General features: G+C 41.0%; 1 protein-coding gene across 6 annotated transcripts in view; it reads right to left on the bottom strand.

The window, feature by feature from the left end:
- Positions 1-20,858, bottom strand: part of tp63 (tumor protein p63) — a 59,094-nt gene that overhangs the window by 17,395 nt on the left and 20,841 nt on the right. For 2 of the 6 annotated variants that reach the window (XM_040040404.1, XM_040040410.1), the window contains exons 1-3: positions 16,521-16,588; positions 11,095-11,229; positions 8,833-8,962 (exon numbers count right to left, since the gene is read on the bottom strand). In XM_040040404.1, coding sequence (XP_039896338.1) covers positions 8,833-8,962; positions 11,095-11,229; positions 16,521-16,573 — 318 coding nt within the window. In that variant the 5' untranslated portion in view covers positions 16,574-16,588. Of the gene's footprint in view, positions 1-1,660; positions 1,839-8,832; positions 8,963-11,094; positions 11,230-16,520; positions 16,589-20,858 lie in introns of those variants that run through there. The other 4 variants (XM_040040408.1, XM_040040409.1, XM_040040406.1 and 1 more) reach the window with 3 other exon arrangements.

Genomic DNA, 20,858 nt, shown 5'->3' with positions numbered 1-20,858 from the left:
AATGGTGAAAATGCTCTCTGCACTCTCGCCAAAACTCTTGTCTAAAGAGTCGGTTCGGTGCTTTTGACTCGTTTCTCATCAGTTTAATAGCGCGAGTGTCATTATCAGCAGCATCGCGAGGCAGCAGAGATTGTTTTCTTTGTGAGAACACAGATCACAGTCTCTGATAAACCCAGAAAATTCCACAGACGTAACAGCAATCCCCTACGAGGAGCAGAAGCGCCACACTCTTTCAGCACTTATACACTGACCAACTGAAAGCTCCACAGTTTCTATCTAGAGCTTCTAAAATCCTCCTGTTGCTGCTGCTTTGTGTAGCCGCAGAGCGCAAACACTGATAACGCCAAATCTTGAGAGACAGCAGGAGCCAGATCAGACCCGGCCTGAGGGGGAAAGAGCTCATTCCAGGCTCTCCGCTGACCCGCTCATCGTTGGACCAGCGTATGAGACCATCTGGGAGGGACTGCGATGAGTGACCAAGGGGGGAGGGAGACATTAAAGGCTCAACAAGGCCGAGAGGGGGGAGGTGAGGTGGGGCTGGGTGGGTGGGGGTCTATCGGCACCTCATACCTGCTGGGGTGGGCAGAGCAGGTGATTGTATCTACATCAACATACCATTAAAGCAATTACGACCCCGGACAAAACAGCAACGCCTGGCCGGCAACCATCTAATGGCTGCAGCGGCTCCCAGGAGACTGGGGACCGGGGGGAACCCGATACCCCGCACACGCACGCACTCACACTCAGACACACACACTGACCTGGACACCACTTAAAGACCCCCTGCTCAACAACTTAAAAAGACAGCGAACTGACACACCTGCTATCCGCAACCTGCAATCTGAGAATCTATCAGCGCTCGGCGTTAGCTTTGGTTTGGAATTCAGTTGGTGGGAAAAAAAAGAAAGAAAGAAAAAGAAATAACAGACATATATATGGAAAAGCAAAAGTACGATCCAAGGAAAAGAGCTGAGATTGAATTGTTTAACTTAGAGTTCAGGTTGTCAATCATATTTAAAAAAAGAAGAAAATAAAGGTAAGATGATATGTTTGCCATCGAGCTCGGCAAACACAGATAAGGCAACAATTATGGTTTCCCTCTTAGGGTAAAATATGAATCTACAGGAACAGATTTTTTTTCATTTTTTTAAAGAATATGTACCTATTAAAAACTTTTTCCTCACATTTTACTCTTTAAACTTTTGTTGTCTTTGGTTTCAACAGAACAGAAGATTTAATGGAAAGAGAAACGTGGCGCCACGTTAAATCAAAACCATTTTCAGTTTTTTCCCCCCAAATTTTCCAACTTTTATCAAGAAACAAACTCTAACTGAGACATAGAAACAGATTAAATCCTTTCCCGCCACACACACACACACACACATACACACACACACACACACACACAGCAGCCATTTCACAAGAAGGAAATATCCAGATTTGTGTTTACATTCCCCTGCTCTCTGGACTGTCACATCTGCAGTTTATGTCTCAGTTAGACGAATACACAAATCCAATCTACGGAACGTTAAATAGTGGCATAAAATCTACGCTTCAAACTACGAGGCCTTTTTCTCTGATGTGTCCTTCACGCCAAGGAGGCTGGGGGACCAAAGAATGGAAGCGAAGGCTGATGCCCTGTTTCCCGCACTGCTCTTACCTCGTTGTAAGAAGTTGTGGTCCCCGTCTCCAGGTACAACATGTTGGCACTGAGATTGAGCAGAGCTGCTGCTGTTTGCTCCACTGGCTCCAGGATTCCACAAATCTCTTTTCCTCACTCTAAAAGGAGTGATGTGGACTACAGATGCAAAGTGGACAAGCAGAAGCTCCTATAAGAATCTATGGGATGGTCATATATACCTTGGAAGAAAAGGGGGTGGGCCTGAGGAGCTTTACCTGTCCACACCCAGAAGAAGAGGCCTTGCTCTGCAGAGAAAACTCTGCAGAGAAAACGAATGACTTTGTCGACTTGGCAGCTTTGTTTATAATGAACTGCAACCAAAATAAAGCATTTCAGACGTTTTATTAATTTTTATATGCAACGACGTGACAACGCAGAAGGCAAAGCGACAGAAAATGGAGAAAAAAAGTATGTTTTTGTCTTGAATTTTCAAAAAACAGCGCTGTTGTCAGACGAATTAAAACTAAAACATTTTAAATGAGTTTTTAACAAAAAAAGAAATGCCTCGGGTGGTTTAAAATAATTTTCCAAATTAGAAAAAAAGAGATGAGAGAGACGATTAATTCCTACAGTGCAGGCCGCTGAGTGGGAGCTGCGGTCTGGGCTCGGGACAGATACACAGTTGCTTGTTAGCATAAGAATGGCTCCCCTCTGAAGCCCCAGAGCACTCTGAATGGAGAGGCCTGCAGGAAAACAAAGGGACTCCCGTAGATTACTTGTATCTATCAGAGATGACTGCTGTAGATCTGTTTTGGAAACATGCATTGTTTCTCAGCCTGTGTAATGACGGTGGGACTGAGCCGCTCGCTCTCCTGTGACTCCAGCAGCTCCAATAAGAGTGGCCTAGTGAGTGGGATTCAATTTAATTGGGAATCATACAGTTTGTGCAGAGAAGCTTCTTACAACTGTTGGGTGATGCTGAGACATTTTTTTAATGAATTGTTTTGATTAATATGAACTAAAAACATGCACAACGCAGAAGTAAAAAATAAATAAATAAATAAAAAAATAAAAAAAATAAAAAAAATCACAGAAAATTGACATTATAGGCTCAGATGAACATCTAAAAGAGCATGTGCGTCTTTATATAATCACATAAAACGAGAATTATTTTGACTTAAGAGGACATACTGCAGATATAATGATATTTAGATATGGCCAGCTGATCTGCTCCATGACAGAGGTAGAGGAGGAGGAGGAGGCCAGTCAGCAGGGCACACATCACTCCTTTGGTGACGGGGGGATAAAAATCTTGCCCTGTGGTCAGAATGATTTGAAAGTTGTCTGAAATCTACAGCACAACTGTGACGTGCAGTCAGTGTCTCCAATCATCAACCACACCCCGCTCAGGCCCCGGGGTTTCAGGCCTGCAGGTCAGCCTGTCACAAAAGGCAAATCAACACTTTAAAGAGCTCAAGCCAGCGGCCTCCTAAGACTCCCGGCCACAAACACGGGCCAACCTGCAGCTTCTGAGGGTGCTCATTTGTTTGGCAAAACAAACTTCTAATTATGTTAAAACAACAGTGACCTGCAAAAGAGGTTAGAGTCCTCAGTTTGTGGCTAATGCTGCAGTAAATTACAGAACAGAGGCTGTAAAATGCAACGAAGGCAGGAGCTGCACTCCAAAACAGATCCATTTCTACAGCAACGTACTGATAAGCGTAAACATTAGATTCGTGATGGGTAACATTAGGACTAAAAATGTCATGAAATAAACAGCTGGGTTCTTCAAAGACCCCAGTCGGTCACTTGAAGGTTAACTGCGTCACCTCGGCTGCTACAGCGGTGAGAAACTCAGTTGGAGCAAGCGGCGACTAAAGATCTGCAGATCCAGAGGCTCAGACAAAAGAGGCTTTGCTAAAGTTTTTCCTTTTAAAGAGGCTAGTCCTAAAGTCCGCTAGATTAGTTTAGTATCGGGTGTCGGGCTGCAGAGGCTGCAAAGGCACAGACACCTGACCTAAAACAGAGTAAGCTGCCGTCCTCACTGACAGACGCAGATGGTCGACTGAGCAGCAGAAAGCATCACTTGGGTGGCAAATCCCAAAATCCTCACAATCAACTGCCACCAAATCCTGAATCACTGAAGCTGCTTTTAGGGAAGCTAATTTATCCACAGACACATTTTATAAGTGAAAGAGAAACTGGGAACATTTTCAGCAATGATTTTTACGACTTTCACTGACCAAATGGCTGCAGAGTCACACTTTTGCACGCTAATTCAATTCTTTTATTTAAATACAAATAATCAGACAAGTGACGACACTGTAAAACAATGTGCTGGGCGTCTTACCTTCATCTTTGCATTAACAGAGCAGCCGGGATGTTTTTACACCTGTTTTAGCACTGTGTCACATACATACTGGTAAGTAAAAGGGCTCAAATTCAGTGCTGCAGACTCCGTTTAAATCTAAACTTCACACACTGAGAAGATGGAAAGTATTTTAACTTTTCAACTTCACCTGCAACCACGGAAACCCACTTTTAGTTTTAGTTTCCGAGCTGAAGCTTCTGGAGGTTCAAGTACTGAACGCCTCAAGGTCCATGTGCGGGTCAAGCATGAGCCCCGAGTATTCGCACTCTTTGGTCGCACTCTTTGTGTAACCTGTTCTTTTTGAGTTTTCCGTGCGAATCTATTTAAATGTTTCTGTAAAGCACTTTGCATCTATGTTTCAAAAGTGTTCTTTTTCTATATTTACTCGCTCTGTCGAGTCCTGGTTCAAAATGGGCCTACTGGAGTTGATCTTTATTACCTACTTTAACAGAAATCTCTCCGTTGTGCTATTTCTGACAATCTGATAAAGAAAAATGCTCATTTTGTTTGCATATATGAAACGGTTAAAATCATTTTGGGGAATGCCAAAAATGTTTCTACTCAGGAAAAACCCTGGCACTAGAAAATGAAATGTAGATCACGGCTCTGAAAACATGATCACTCGCACGGCCCGCTTTTCAATATCCTCCAGTATCACCAACAATGAGCACAGAGACTCAGCCGCTTATTTCAAACAGAATTGCTGCTTTTTCATTTATCTGATCACCACAGACGCCGTGCAGAAAGAAACTGTGAAACACAAAAGAACCTTTTTTTAGCTCCTAATTGAATTTCAAAGTTTCTTTTACTGAATAAAAACATATAAACTAGTTAAAGATTTTAAACCACTGAGCAGTAAAACCCTGTTTTTTCTGCCCCAGCTCTCACAATACTGCTGAAAAACCTGGTTTCAAACATGATATTTCTTAAAATAATATCCATAACAGGTTTTTCCTGCTGGCATCCCTGAAGAGCCTCTAACTTTTCCCCTTAAGAAAATCACCTGGACTGGAAAAATATTCTTCAAACCCTTGTTTATAAAAGAAAAGCCCTAATTACATCTTTATGAGATATGCACAGACTTCAGTTAAGCCTGTGTCCTCACCACATCTGGACCAGCCACACTCGAGTGCACAGTCGGCTCTAAAGTCTCAATCTGAGACAGATAAAATGTCATCAAACAGTAGAAAACATTATTACTGAATTATGTTTTCACCTGGTCACAACCTGCATGTTTTTTTGTTGAACCCGGCACCATATGAAACTGCGGCGTAAAAACACAGCTCACCATGACCAACAAAGAAAGTAACAGGGGCCCCACATCCCCACATCTAAACTCTGACTTCTTACCAAATCAACAGTCATTCAAGTGGACCGTGGCAAGCAACCCTTCTTTGGTCTTCACCTTTAAGTGCTGGAGGCAAACTGGTGGAGCATTAAAACAAAATAAAGGAGCGCTTTATGGCTGTCTACTTCATGCACCAGTTTGCTTCGGATTAAATAAAGTGTGATGTCCTGACGAATAAAGTTTGACGCCAAGCCTCTCGCTGCTTAGAAAGAGAAAAAAAAATAACGTTGGGAGGTAAAGGCTCGAGGAAAGGGCTCAAACGCTGTGGTAACAAGCGCACCACATGTGCTAAAGTCTGCATTAAAAAGCATTAATTTCAGCTCTGTTAAATGTGGGAAACAAAAGAGAAAACCCCTCATCTGCACAAACACTGAACACAGGGGCACTCACGCCGAGACACACAGTAGGTGAGGGGAAAAAAATCCAAACACAAACATGTAATTAGATCTCGAAGGAGCCTCGTGTTGATTGAGCTACTCCTCTGTAAAGTTGTTTAAACTCTAACCTGCGACTGAAAAGCACCTCGGTGCCTCTGCTCGACAACTGCATCTTCCACGCACAGCTGATCACAGCTTTATCTGGCTGTAAAATCAGCTGTTTGGGGTAGGATATAGCGTTTCTCCTGCCACGATCCCCGCTACATTCCTTCATGTTATTCTACCCTCTCCTTCCCCCTTCGTTGCCACCCCACCTCCACAACCTTTACATGGAGAAGACACGTACTGATAGATGAGACCTGGGACCTCTACAACAGAGGCAGGTGCTGCGTTAAATTGTTGCCCTGCAGCTACAGTGAAAAAAAAAAAAAAGAAAGAAAGAAAAAAAATGTAGAATAAAAAGGAATTTCACATTAAACGTAAAGCCCACACAATACAAATAAGTCCCCCGGGGCACTAAACAGTGAGCTGCATTCTAATGACTCATGAAAGAGGCACACCTCCACATGGGTGGAAGAGGAAGGGGGGCAAGTTGAGGGTGGGTTCGCCCACCGCAGCTTTTCATCAAAACAGAGGTATGACTCTGTAATAACGGCTGGGGCTTGGTGATTGGCAAGCAGCCACCGGAGTGAGCTTTTAGCCCACAGCGATGCTGCCAGATCTGCTGCTGTGCCAATCGCTGCACCACGCCCCTCTCTGGTGCACAAAGTGGAAAGTGGGTGGTGGGGGTAGAGCCGTTAATCATCAGTTCAAGCGAGCACAGGCCCCCTTGGGTGATGCGCAGTGTAACGTTACTCAGCTCCCCGAACAAAATTTTTATTTGCTATTTTTTTCCCGCCCTGGCTGGACAACGGCATTCCTGCACTGGGAGGGGAGCGTGCACATCATCGCTGAGCAGCAGAGCTGACAAGGACATGCCCCGCGCTACAGGTCAAACATGGATTTACAAACCTGTGTTTTAACTCAGCGTTTTCTCTGTGAGACGCAGAGAAGACCGAGGTGAAAAGATGGGTGAAACTGACACAACTGAGCTGAACTTTGTTTAACTAAAACTCAGCCCCGATCGTTTCTTTCACCTAATGATTGATAAAAAAAAATATGGTGAGGTGTGGGATGTGAACTTTTTGGGGCTTCTAAAGTGGGGCATACCAGAAAAAGTTTGAAAACCACTGATCTACAGCAAGAGAGATGATTTAGGAATGAGTTTCCTTGTTAAAGCCTTCGCACACTATCCCCCATCAGTGTAGGCTGCATGTGCAATGAAAGCGTCGCTGCTAAGGATGCCATCATTGCACAAATGTAAAGAAAAACACCAGAACCGGCTGCGTAGCTGCAAAGAAGCATGAGAAATATGGAAGATACAACAAAAATTGAGATCATTCCTTAATTTTTCTTAGTAAAACTAAGTAAGAGCGTACATGAAAAACCTAGAAATGGGAAAAATGGGAGTAGAAACACTTTATAGTTGTCACATATAAACACTGTAAATAAAAACGGCAACATTCACCTGTATGTATATGCTGGTATAATCATCAGAGCCAACAGCCAATCATGTGTCGAACGCGTTTCCGGCCCTGACATCTCCTGCATTGAGGTTTTTATTTTTTTTTCTCGCTGCAGTCCTTCCTTCTCGTTTTTTTTTTTCCCTTTTTAAAAACAGACCCAACCCCCAAGGAAACTATTCAGTGCTCAGCTTTTTATCAGCACTGCTTATACACAGCACATCTTTAAGCTCAGTTTCTAGAAACGCACAATGTCCTGGACACCCAGTATTTATTTATTTAGTATTTTAGTATTTATATCTTGGGCCTACTAAGAGTTTAACGAGGACAATAAGCTTGGTATCAGGACTTTTCATACTGAAGAATATAAACCACAAAGACGTGAATGGACCATCTTAGAGGTTCTCTTGTCTGATGCTACGTTAGTTTTTGGCATTTTTTTTCCTGCCTGACTGTGTTCGTCTCTGCCCATCAGAGACCCTCGATAGAACCTTTTATTGATAACGGTTCAACCCTCATGATCCATCTTTTCTTTGCTAAATGTGACTATATCAGCCTAACCGTAGCTCTGTGGCAAACCAGCAGGTAGCAAATCATTACACCTGAACTAGCCTGACTTCACCAATCTTCTTTTTAAATCTTCTTCTCATGGATGCTGGACTTCTTACAGAGCTTTGATTAGCAGTTAGCTGATTGTGTTGATGCCTGGAAAGCGTACAGCCAAGCAGCTGCAGAGAAGCAGTACTTGCAAAGGTGGGTTTCACACGTTTCCTGATATAAAATTCCTCCATAATTTTCCTTCCACTGCGTCTTGTTATATGTGGTGAAACTGGAAAAATCAGACTATCTGTACTAAGATGTTGCAAGCTTGAACTCCTTCTGTGTCCAAAGAGGGATGCGTCATGTGACAGTGACAGGCGCGCGCGCTACTATCAACTCACTACCTGCCTCAGAGGAGCCACCCAGGTCAAGCACAGCTCAGGCTAAATCAGATAAAATCGCCAGCTTACTGACAACATCTCAGGAAAAAACAGACCTTTCTTCACCAGTGTGTGGAACCACTCTGCACCACCTTCTCTTAACCTTTCCAGGGAAATTCCATTGGTAATTTGAAAGGAGGTTCTGTGTTTTACAACATATGTAATTTACACTGTGAATCCAATCAACTCAGAATGAAAGTGATAGCATACAGCTCATAAATGATGAAAAATGCACAAAATAATTAGCTACCGAGATAATGGTGAGTCATTTAAGGAGAAGCATGGTTTTCCGCTTCGGGGCATGAGATGAAGGCCTTGGAATTTACTGGTTAAAAAATAATAGCCCTCAAAAATAAATATTTGATTGTTTCTGTGAGTATTGAACCAAAAAACAGGCAGTAAACTGGTTATTTGGTTTACTGGTTGCACTGTGCATTATTAAATAATGGGCTCAAACAATCCTGAGCACATCATAGGTTACTTGTATTGTTCCCTTTATAAATTATTTGTTCTCAGGCAGCAGAATTTAAAGTAAATCATTTATTTTCCCACTGAAACCTCACATGTACTTACAGAAAGCGGTTCATCCGGCTCACGCATGGTTATGCAGTCCATGCTGATCTGAATGGTGTTTCCTGCCGACCCGTCGGCCGGACTGTCGCTGAAGTTCAGCTCGATGGGCTGGACTGAATGAATGGCAGATCTGAAACAGCAACAATACAGATTAATGGGTCGTTCCATGTAAAATAAACCAAATCTGAGAAACGTTTCTATACACCCCCCCTCAGAATCTGCTGATTTTTATTTACAGGGATTTCAATGAATTTATTGACCCATCATACTATGAATATTTTTAGCTTTTGGAGTACACAGTGATTGTTTTTAACTTGTGCTACATTTTCTAGAATTCTTGAGCCTTCATAACTTACAGTCCAGGAGATATTCACATTAAATATTAAACCCATTTAAGCTCTGTTAAGAACTGATTTCAAATCAATTTTGGACCCACTCCAAGAGTCCAAATCTAAATTCTTGTTTATAGAGGAAAGTGAGACTTTTTTTTTTTTTTTTTTAACTATAGTCGACCTATAGCTCAGGAAATATGACACAGGAATAAAACTGACATATACAAAAGGAATTCAGGATGTTAGCTATTGACTGAAATATATAAGAGCTACACTGACCCGGCTCACAGGGACAAATGAGCCACCAGAGAACAAGACTTTAAAATACAACTGTAAATTTATTCTTTTACAAGTTAACTGTATATTTATACAATTAATAACCGAGTCCTTAATAATGCTGATGTTATTATTGACAAATAAATGAATATTGAAACTAATTTGTTTCCAGATATGAACATTTTTAGAGAAAGTACACTGCTAAACCCCCCCGTAAATGAACAATTTTTAATCAGAATACAGAATCAAATCAGTTAAACTTGAAATTGATATAATATCAGTATAGAAGTTATACTGACAGAATACTGATCTGGTCAGTTAAGTAGCAGAGTAGCAGAGCATAAATAAAACTGAATTAAATTAAATTGAACAATAGGCACACTACAGGGGCAACCATTCCAAAATAGGAATGGTTTTACAGGTGAAGCCCACTGACATTTTTTTCCTCCACATCTTTTCTGATGGTTTTTTTCACTAGTTTTGCATTTGGCTAGGGTCAGTATCACTGCTGGTAGCAGGAGGCGCGACCCCACACTGGTGCAGTGTGTCTTCGGGTCCTCTTGGTGCACTACAGTGCTGAACCTCATGCAGTACAATATAGGCAGCTTTTGGAGGACGAAGGAATTGATACCATCGACCAGGCTCATCTGACCTAAATCCAGTAGAACACCTCTGGGACTTTATGTGATGATCCATCCAATGCTGTCAGGCTGCACCAGACTGTCCTGGAGCTCATTGATGACCTGGACCAGATCTGAGATTAGATTTCCCAGGACATCATCCGTCGATGTGAAGCACGCGGTTGTCATAAAAACTACCGATTACCATTCGGAGTTTTCAGCAAAATTGTGTATAGTTGCCTGCATGGAAGTGCAGCTGGAAAATGAAGTCAACATAAACTGCAGTTCCTCTAATGTCCACTCGAGGCTCCGTCGGTGAGTTAGTCCCTATGGACGCCCATGTTAAAAAGTCCAACATTACAGTAGAAACTTGCAGTCTGAGTCCATAATGAATCTGAGGGGGTGAATTTTTTCTTATAAATTATCCACCTGGGCACGGATGTGGCCACTTTGAAAGAGTTAATGAACCGGACTGCTTTTGCTGCCTTTACTGACAAGAAATTACGTCCTGCTTGGTGAAATTCTAGTATTTTAGTAGCCTCTTAATTAGTGCTTATTAGAGGGTACCTATGTATCTCTCCCACATTCTTACAGTTTATTTGTGCAGTTTGTTACTGTTAGCTTTACATCCTGTCCAAATACAATCACTTCTGATTTAAAAAACAAAACAAAACAATGGGGGGTTATCCTAACCCAAAAACAAGTGAGTGACGTCACGGTGGCTAAGTCCACCTTTTACCCACTGGCGGAAAATAACGTTGTTGTGTCCATAGGCAAGTTTTACACAGGGGCATAAACATGGATAAATTCAAATCTAGAAAAAACAGAGAAACTAAAGTGTGAGGATAACTGCTGCAAGTGAGAAGGAAGTCAGGCAAAGAAGCTGACATGGTTTATAATTTCCACATAAAAGAAGAAAAAAAATCCCCAAAGTGAAAACTAACGCACAAATATCTAAAATATGTGCATAGCTGAATATTTCACTATGGCCTTTTTTTCCCCTTGTTTTGTTGTTTTTGGCAGTATTCACTTACTGGTCGAGCATATCAAACAGCTGGTTGAACACATCTTGGCTGAACAAGTCAGTTGTCTGTGCTGCCTGATTCTGGGACATGGTGGTGAGGAATGAGCCCTCTCTCCAGGACAGACGAGCTGAAGGGTCCCTGAGTCTGCAGAAAGACACCATCAATCAGCTGTAATCATTTTTATTACACCCATTCCTGCTCACTTACAGCTGCCATTTCTGAAAAACTATTTTAAAGGGAAGCGTTTTATAGTTGCAAAGTCAGCGAACATAAAAGCTGATGTGCTGTGCTAAGATGCGGCCACCCAGCCAGTGGAGATAAAGGAGGAGGAGGAGGAGTCCTGCTGGCAGCCATTCATGAAGAGCACTTCCATTGTGAAGAAGTCAGCCTACATAATGTTGAATATTTGTACTACACATAATGGTGATTATGTACCATTCAGACAGAGGCACTTTGACCTGCTGCCTTGAAACATTACACCTGCTTCAGAGCTCTGCCCGCCATTGTTCCTGCTGAAGTGGCGCACGCTGCAGTCTGAGACAGGCGGAATTCCCCCCAACGTCTATATGATAGCACCGCTAAAACTTGTGGTATGCGTACAGCTGGGCGAGCTCGGGAGGGAGGCTGATGGGGCGGCCATAATCTGAAGCTGGCACTATTTTAGGTTTTGGAATTCCCCAACGCTGTGATGAATGATATTAATACCTGTCTTACAAACACAGGCATATCTAATGAAGCAAATAATTTCACGTATGCAGGAGGCTCATATGAGGGAGCGCTGAGAGCCGAGATGAATTTATTTTGCAAAGCTCAAGAATTATTATGGGTAAGATGTCACAGATTAAGGCCTACATATTAATCATGCCCAGACACATTTAATAGAGTAAAGTTAGATGTTTCTGCAACATTAGGACCACGACAAAGCTTGGATTGATCAGGAATTACAGCGGCTTGCAAGGAAGCTGTATTTCAGCTCGCCTTGTATAAAAAGCTGCATGTATATCAGACCTGCACAATAATTAAACTGACACGATATGCAGCAAACCGAAACTCAAAATGCTTCAGTGAAATCGTTCATCTGACCTCTTTCACCTGAAATGTAACGTAAATAATTTAATAAAGCCAGAAAAGAATTTAATAAATGTCTCAAATGAGAAGTCAGTCGATCCGCTGCAAAAATAGCACGCACCCCTTTAAACCAGTCTACTAACAAGGACTGTTCCTCACACAGCTGCGTTTTTGTGATTTTTATTTTAAACTTGTAACCAACCTAAATATATAAGTTTTGGGGAAGCCTGTAAGCCATTCGTGGCATCTGACCTTAACATAAGATTTGAAAACTGAAACTACATTTTGGGACTTTTAAAACTTTTCGCATCCTATGTCGGATAGTTTTCGGTGACGATTTGCCCTTTCAGCAGCAGAGCGCCTCCAGCACGCTGTGCCCCTCTGTACAATATTTAAGTGATGGTGTTACGAAGTAAGTAACCATATACACTACGTGAGGAAAGTCGGCCAAAATAATGTTGCTAAATGCGATGATGATGAGAAAAAAAGTACTCAAGTATGTGGCAACTTTGTGTGGCTATAAAACACATTTGGGAAGGAAAACTACAAATAGTTAATAAAAACAATATAGAAAGTGTTTTTCAGGTGTTCACACAGCTATAGTTGACATCTGCATTAATAGTCTATAACCTAATTTATTGCCTCTAATTGGACATTCTGTGCTCTTTTAAGGAAGCAGAATTATTTTGAGTCAAGCTGAAAAGTTCAAAATGTATTTAGAGGGTAATACTTATCATTATTATGATGAGGAAAGCAGACAGAGCTCAATCTACAAATAACAATAAATATACAACTATAGTCAAAGCTTTATGAAAAGTCACAGGGCTCTTTAAATAGATATACACATATTGTTATTTATATGCATACACATGGGTTTATGATCCAGAGCATATATGAAAATGCTCAAGCAAATCCAGCAGATTTTTCTTCTCTGCTTTTTTTGCTATTAATTTGTTAATTTTTAATTTCATTGTATGTACTCTTACTTTATGTAAAAAGTCACAGTGTGCATAGTTGCCATCTAGATCCTAAATTTATGTTACACTGCTAACACAGACCCCCCACACACACCAACTGGACCCCACTGAACAGACAAATTTAATATATTTACATGCTTTACAGTTTTTAACAGTCTTTTTGTTTATGATTTGTGTTTAAATTGTAATGAAAATATAAATTGTTTTTTTTTAAAAGATATGAATATTAAAAAGAATAAAGCATACTGTATATCTCTCTCTGACTGGCTAAATATAGTCAACTACTCACATGTGAGTGCAACCTAGCACATTTACAAAATAAGTTCACCGCAAATCGAATGCATTTGATTTTTATATATAACAAAAACCTAAAATATGAGTTTTGCAGAACTCAAACTGACCAGTGGTTTACAGCTGTACACTCTCAAATTGGCAGCTGTTGAAAATGTTTGAGAGCAAATGTGATGTTACATTAACTTTTCGTTAATGTAAAAAAGAAAATGAAAACTGCTACAAACTTGTATGCAATAAGCCCCACCCAAACCAACTGCAACACAGATATCCTCCTTTTACATGAATGCATGAGTAAGAATATCTAAGAGTGCACCTCGTTGACTGCCGTCAGTCTACAGACGCTAAGATGACATTTACTGATGGCAGCGATTGTTTATCTGTTGTGTCACATCAATTTTGTGCAGGCTAAATGTTTAAAGATCGCTAGATAAAGAGCATAAAGACTTTCTAAAGATTCATCTATGGCCATAATGAAGGTACCAATAAATCCATGTTTGCAATTACAGTGTAAAATCCTTTCAGTTCATCCAGACTAACAGTCTAAGGATAAAACGTGTAAAAGTATAACACTAAATACCTTCAGTACTTCCATAACAAATTTTTAAGGCATTATTTGACAATATGCTGTTAGTACCTTTGCTTAAGAACTCAATGCTTAGTCTTTAGCAGGAATAAGTCACAGAAGGAATTAAACTGATGACAGATAGATGCCAAGATTTATTTATTTTTTAAATCTACGAATTAAAAAAAAATTAATCAACTTATTTGTGCATATTGTTGTACAGCCAACAGAAAACATGTGACATCGACATCCGAGTTATTAATATTTTTCACAGTAATTCATAATATAATATAAACTGCTTTAAAAATGCAGAATTTGCCCCAGAATAAGGTTTTAAATGCTTATTTTTTTCTACTATTTTTGCAATTGCAACATCGTCCCATACATTTAAATTCAGGATTTTATACGGTTTCTTCAGAAGCACTGAAGATTAAAGAGCAAAAAATAAATAAATAAAATAATTTGTAAAGAATAATAGTAAAATAAATTGTGATATTCTTGAAATGATCCATTATGTTAGGGCTTACTGATTCATAAAAGCAATCTCTTCATCCTTATCAACATGTTGCTTTGTTATGAATACATCCAAATCACAGCAGTATCTCTTCAGAGTCGATGTGAAAATAGTGATTGATTGATTTTTATTTTATTTTTTTTTACTTTGAACAGCGCCAACACGCTTTTGTAGGAAAGCATTTACAGCAGTACACAAATCAAAACCTGGTGGCTTAGCTGCCTGCACAAGAGCACACGAGGAGTTTGAAGGAAACGTGCCAAAGAGGGGAAAAAAAAAAAATCACAAAGGATGACTTAAAAAAACAAAAAAAAAAAAAAACAAAACAGGTAAATGGCAGGTAGAGCAGGTGAGTTGTCATCTGTGTTCAAGGAGAAAGGATTTAGGTGTGGTCATCCACGTGACCTGTGCCTCACATTAACTCCATTTCATTCTTTAATTTTCTTTTAAAATACAGAAGAACTAGTTTAACTGACATCCCATTAACTTGTCCAAAAGACTTTTGAGCTTTGCTTCTTGGTATTGTCTGATCACCAGTCAGCATCCAGAACTAAAGCTGTTTATCAGGTTCTGCGTGTACAGCCATCCAAGCCTATAAATACACTAAAACAGTTTAATGGAAGAATAAAATAGTAGATCTGCAGCCTAACCCTGCTGATGTCCTGCACTACTTTGTGCTTAAGAAAATAATTTTCATTGTTGTAATAAGGCACACATGTCCACGTTCAAATGCATACCACATAAATGCAATATTCTATCTTTTTTCATCATCATTTCAAAGCAGTTTTATTTTACTAACAGACTTTCGAGATGGGCTTTGTCCCTTTTCTGGCTGCATTTTGTCTGCGTTTGGGTGTCTGGTTACTCTGAGAGGTTTTCGGTTAGCCCGAGGCAAAGGCTGTTCAGCATCCACTTAAACACAGTGCAGCGCCTCCAGACGAGACTGGGGCAGAGGTCAGCACTAAACAGGGATGGCTATTGTCTCTTGGCAGGTTGTGCACACCGACCGATGAAAATGCAATCAAAACAAACAGCCCAGCCGATCGGGGTCCTTCTCCAGTGTCATTATTAATCACTTTTCAAAGGCCTAAGACCTTCTCCCCCTCATCCGTCAGCCGAGGATGGAAAAGGGACACGAGTGAAAAACAATAGAAAGCCCCAGAGTTTCTCCTCCTTTTATTTTGATCATCTGGTGCAAGAGGGAAGGTAAGGCGTAGAAGGCAAAGGATACAAGACAGGTGGAGGGATTTACAGGCCAAGGAAGATACTTTTCATCCCTTTTCAAAAACAGTTACATTGTTTTCAAATTTGTGCCACAGCCAGAATGGCCAAAAATGTCATCAAGCAAAACAGAAAAACTAAAAAAAAAAAAATTACAAATGTAACTGTTAAACCCAACTACAAGAGTGCTGTGATGGTAAATTTAAAAGGGGCAAAAAGCACACAGAACACATCCAATCTGAAAAGAATTTAAAGAATTTAAATATTTTAGAATGAGAGAAGAAACACTCATGTAGGTAGTTTTGGTGCAAAACATGTGCAATTATCAAAGCCTATAGAGCTACAGTACTAGCACATGCACTCCCGTTGAGGTTCAAAAATCTCCAGAAGAGGACCTCCAGATGTCATGTAATCTGCCTGCCTTCAGCCCTGATTGCCCTTTACACATGCATTGCTGCCATAAGTATGCTGCCCTTATAAATATATCAGGACCGAGCAGCAGCAGCTGAGGATCCAGGCAGACACAACTGTTCTCAGGCCGTTTTGGACCTCCAGACAGCGTGAACTGCAGCGCGGGTCAAACAGGAGCAGGGAGATTCCCAGCCAGCAAGTCCTACATCATTCTTTTAAACTTAATGTAAGGCTCATTATGAAGGAGTATAGCTACACTTCGAATCCACGCAACACATATTGTTTAACTAATTAGGCAAAAAAACAAAAACACATGACCTCAATACAGTCTACCCTATAAGTACGTGTGAGTATAGATCATCAATTTCGACAACCTTTAGGTACTTACCGCCGAAAGGGAAACTCAGGGTAATACTGCACAGCTGTGTAAGGTGAATTCATGTTGTCATGCCAGAGTTCACTTTGCTGAAAGCTTCAGAATGATCAGCTTGTCATAAATGGATCAATAGCTGTGCTTGAGCTATGAGAATCAATTAAAGTACAATAAAACAAAAAAATACCGTTAAAAACACAACCAGGCCTGGATTAAAGTGCCGGAGGGTACAGTGCAGAGTGCAGAAAGTTTGAGAGATGTTTTGAATTTAGGTATTTTTTTCTTAGGCTACCCAAAATAGGCGGGGCTTGTGCCTTCTTTCTGACCAATCCCCTGCTCCAGCTGTACAAGATATCACTCACTCTCAGTTGCTAGGATATAGATATCAAGCAACTACATTTGACCCCAACACACAAACACCCACACACCCACACGCCAGGAAGCCACTATCCTGAAAAGCTCCCCACTTACACCCCACTCCTCCATCTGTGTCTCTGGCCTTGTTCTGATATTTCCACCCAGACTCCCGAGCGGATTTTGCGGCCCGAGAGCACGTCTGTTGCGTCACACTTCTCAGCGAATACCGAGAGGGTTTCGGGCGCGCTGAATATTTCCACAAACGCGCCCCAAATAGCAGCAACTGTTCACTGTGTGCCGATTCAGCAATTTTAAGGAAGTGAAACAAACTCTTAGGTCAAGAACTGACTGTTCTCGTGAAAAAACTAAAAATGAGAATCCCCTTTAAACCTAAACAGACACCAGATAAAAATACTTCATCATTACAGTAGCCTACATAAACTCATATTTAGGCAAACGCTGAAATCGTGCCACATCCTGGCACATACTTCCAATTCAACTACCCTCTTAGCCAAGCAGTATGGCAATGTAAACCTAGAGGTGTTGTGTGGTTTTCAGAGATGAAGAGCAGATGAATCAGTATGCTAAAATAAAAGGAAGGGTCACCGCAGGAGGAATGATAATAAATAGATGTGGTGTATCCAGGGAACACAAACCTTTAAGCTGCTCTCTTGTACTTTTAATAAAGATATAGAGCCTCTCTCTGCCCGCGGTGCACCTGTGAGACACGGCACTGATACAGCGGATACTGTTTGCCAACCTGGTGACGAGACACTGTGGACACACGGCCGCTATTTTTAACATACTGTATTGGAAGGTTTCATATCAGCATTTTCACACTCGGCTGAGTTCGTAATGAATGAAGCACCCTCTTTGTTTGCTTCTCAGTGTAAAGAACATCTGGACAGTCCACTCATCAAGTAAACCCGTACGCTTTTGTGATGCATGTCACGTTTTGGTGACGGACTGTGTGCTTTCTCAGTCATCCAGGGCATTTGAGTTGAAGGTAACTGGACTTCTGAGAGACCTGTAACTACCTTGAACCCAAGCATTCAGGACCACATTTTGTGGTTTATTGTAAAAACAAACCCAGAATTGGTCACATTACAATCCCGCCAATAAATATCCACTCATGAATCTCCCACTCCAGTCTTTTGAAGCCTGAATGACCATCTCTTTCTAAATGTGGCAAATTCAATGAACAGCCAAGAAGTATTTTTTTTTATTATAACTGTAGGCTATGTATTGTTTTGTACTGACTAGTTTATGGAAAAGAGCCCCATCAACCCTAGAAAGGCTGAACAGGTGCACCTGTATAAATAGTTGCATGATTGCCATTAGCCACTCCTTTTATACTGCTGCAAGCTTGGAGTAAACCTAAAATACACATGCATTGCAGTGTAGGGTCTGTGCTGATGAATCAGCGTGGTCACAAAAAAACTGGAAAGCATGAAGACATCAACGCACTCACGGAAGCAACTACAACACTCGCTTCACATCGATGAAAACAGAGCGATCGCAAGTTTAGCAGCTATAAAAACAATTAAATAATTCACTTATATTAACAATATTTCAAAACATTTCATAGCTGTCAAAATGGCCTTACTCTGTCATGGACCAGTGACTTTCCAGACACCATTTCTTGCTAATCCATCCAAACTGTGTTGATGTACTTCGGTCTGGAGCAACCAGCTAAGAGACAGTGGATGAGCAGCACTGCCATCTCCAAGTGACAGTTTTAATTCTATATATTAGGTTTACCTATCCTGACTTCTGTTGTTGTCTTTGAGGTGCAAACTGGGGTAAATACCTAAAACGACAGTGTTAACATTCGGGATATTTAGGGTATTTCCTGTGTGTAACAAAGAACTCGTACCAGCAAAGGAGGTTTTGGGCTTCCCCAACGGTAAATCACCAGGAGTGTAATTTTTAAAGTTGGGTTTAATTTACCTAAGCTTTGACACATACTTATTAATATTTTCCTTAACTGCATTTCATATTTTGAACGAGTAAAAAAACGTAAACTTCAATTTATGGGTGTAGTTTATGAACGCTACATGAATGACACGACATAAATACACTTTCACGTGTAGCCTTGGAGGCTCCTAATGATGCTCACATCTAAACCTGCCACAAAAGCGGGTAAACAAGAAACACCCGAAAAACAATAAGTTCACAAGCAGAAAGCAAATAAAAGAACAATATGCACAACTCACTCACACACTAAGTTACATCAGATGTGACTGAGCTGTGACTTTCAGCCACTTCTTCAAAAATAATTTTAAAAATAAAAAAAAAGAAGCTGAAAACAAGTTGGAAATTTAACCCCAGTGCCTCATCAGAGCCAGCAACAAACACTCTGCTTAGTTGTGGCGCTACATTGTGCACGATCTTCTACAAAAAAAAACACCAACGGATGTGAACACCAAATGATCAAATGTGAGACCGTGTTGTGATATGACCGAATCATTGAGAGGATCCGCCGTTCTGCTGCATGTCTGCCGATCCGATTTCTAAAATGAGTAAAGCTAGGCTTAACTGCTCATAGTTTTAGAATCACATTGAGTTCTAATTTGGTTTAAAAAAGTCCACAAGCTGCCAATTTTTATGAAATTTTTAGAGACGTGAAAGTCTGAAATGAGTCACACCCAACGACCGTGCGAAAGTATGAGCAACTATTCCCCCAAGGTCACTGCTGGAAATACCAGCGACCGTTGTTGGGTTGCTCTGTGAAACATGGTTCCCAGCTGAAAAATGACAACCAATCACAGCTCACATAAACATGACTATCGTAAAAACCCACTTGTAAAATCCCATGGTGATTATTAGGTTATTTAAGCAACAAGCCTCTCTAAACCTAACACACACACACTGCAGCTTTGACCACCTCCCAGCACAACAAGGACAAACTGACCTCAAGATATCATTAAATCTGATATTTACACTGACACACGAAACCCTTACATCATTAATTACTCTAAGGCCCAGGCGCTGGAAACCAGTCACCGAGCCGCTATTACTTCATTTGAGATGTATGTGTGTGTTTATGGGTTAGCAGCTACGTCAGGGACATCTCTGGTACTGTCATCAGTGGGAGAGCACATATGTCTAAAGTGGTTATTATTCTCACAGGCCTCTGGTTAGAGAGCGTTAATCCCGCTTTAATCTGCAATTGTATCTGCAGACCAAGCCAAAAATGGCAACCAGCCTGAGTGATCGGTGTGCTTAATTCATTCTGGTGTGTTCATCGTGCTGAAGGCATTATATACCCGGTTCACACAGCCTTATTAATGTCAGGAGTTTACATACAGGATGCCAACGAGCAGTTGGTGGAGCAGCTGATGAGGTAGCAGCGACGCTCGCTGCACTGTGGAGTGCTGCATTATCAGTGTCAGTCACACACACCAGGCTGAGGCCAATCACTCTCACGCCGTGTGGGGGTTATGTGGGCATACTTGTGTGCGTCTGTGTGTATATTCTAGTTGGTGACTAATGCAGGGGAAATCCAGATGAGTCAAAACTACCAGTGTCCGATGCAGTGTCTGAGAAGCGCTAATTTACAGCCTATGCACTAAACTGCCCAGCAACTTGGCATTGTTCCTGTCACCTCTATAGGGAAGTCTTGTGTTCGGGCAGTGTGAAGAACCGTTGAGGGAAGGGATGAAAAACGTAGTAAACAAGAAAACGAATCAAAACATTCCCAGAATAAATTCACTTCCTGGAGGGTGGAATATTTTGACACTCAGACAACCAGTCCTGTACTTCCATAACGACAAAAAAGATAAACAGCCGTGAACTGCCTCGAGCTTTCCCATGTGACCCACAGAACCTGTATTTCTATTGAATCACTGATTCATTTGTAGTAATATTCAGACTCCCAGACAATTATTGATGCTTTCCCACGATATGATTCAAGGTTTTCTTTATGCGTCTTTTGTCACAGTGACTTTTACACCTGAGATCAGGTTGTTGCCACGTTGGTTTGGTGAGAGAGAT

The sequence above is a fragment of the Simochromis diagramma genome, unplaced genomic scaffold (assembly GCF_900408965.1).
Source record: "Simochromis diagramma unplaced genomic scaffold, fSimDia1.1 OVJJ01000026.1, whole genome shotgun sequence".
Lineage (NCBI taxonomy): Eukaryota > Metazoa > Chordata > Actinopteri > Cichliformes > Cichlidae > Simochromis > Simochromis diagramma.
The sequence above is the reverse complement of the archived record's forward strand: the minus strand, read 5'-3'. Positions and strand labels throughout refer to the sequence as shown.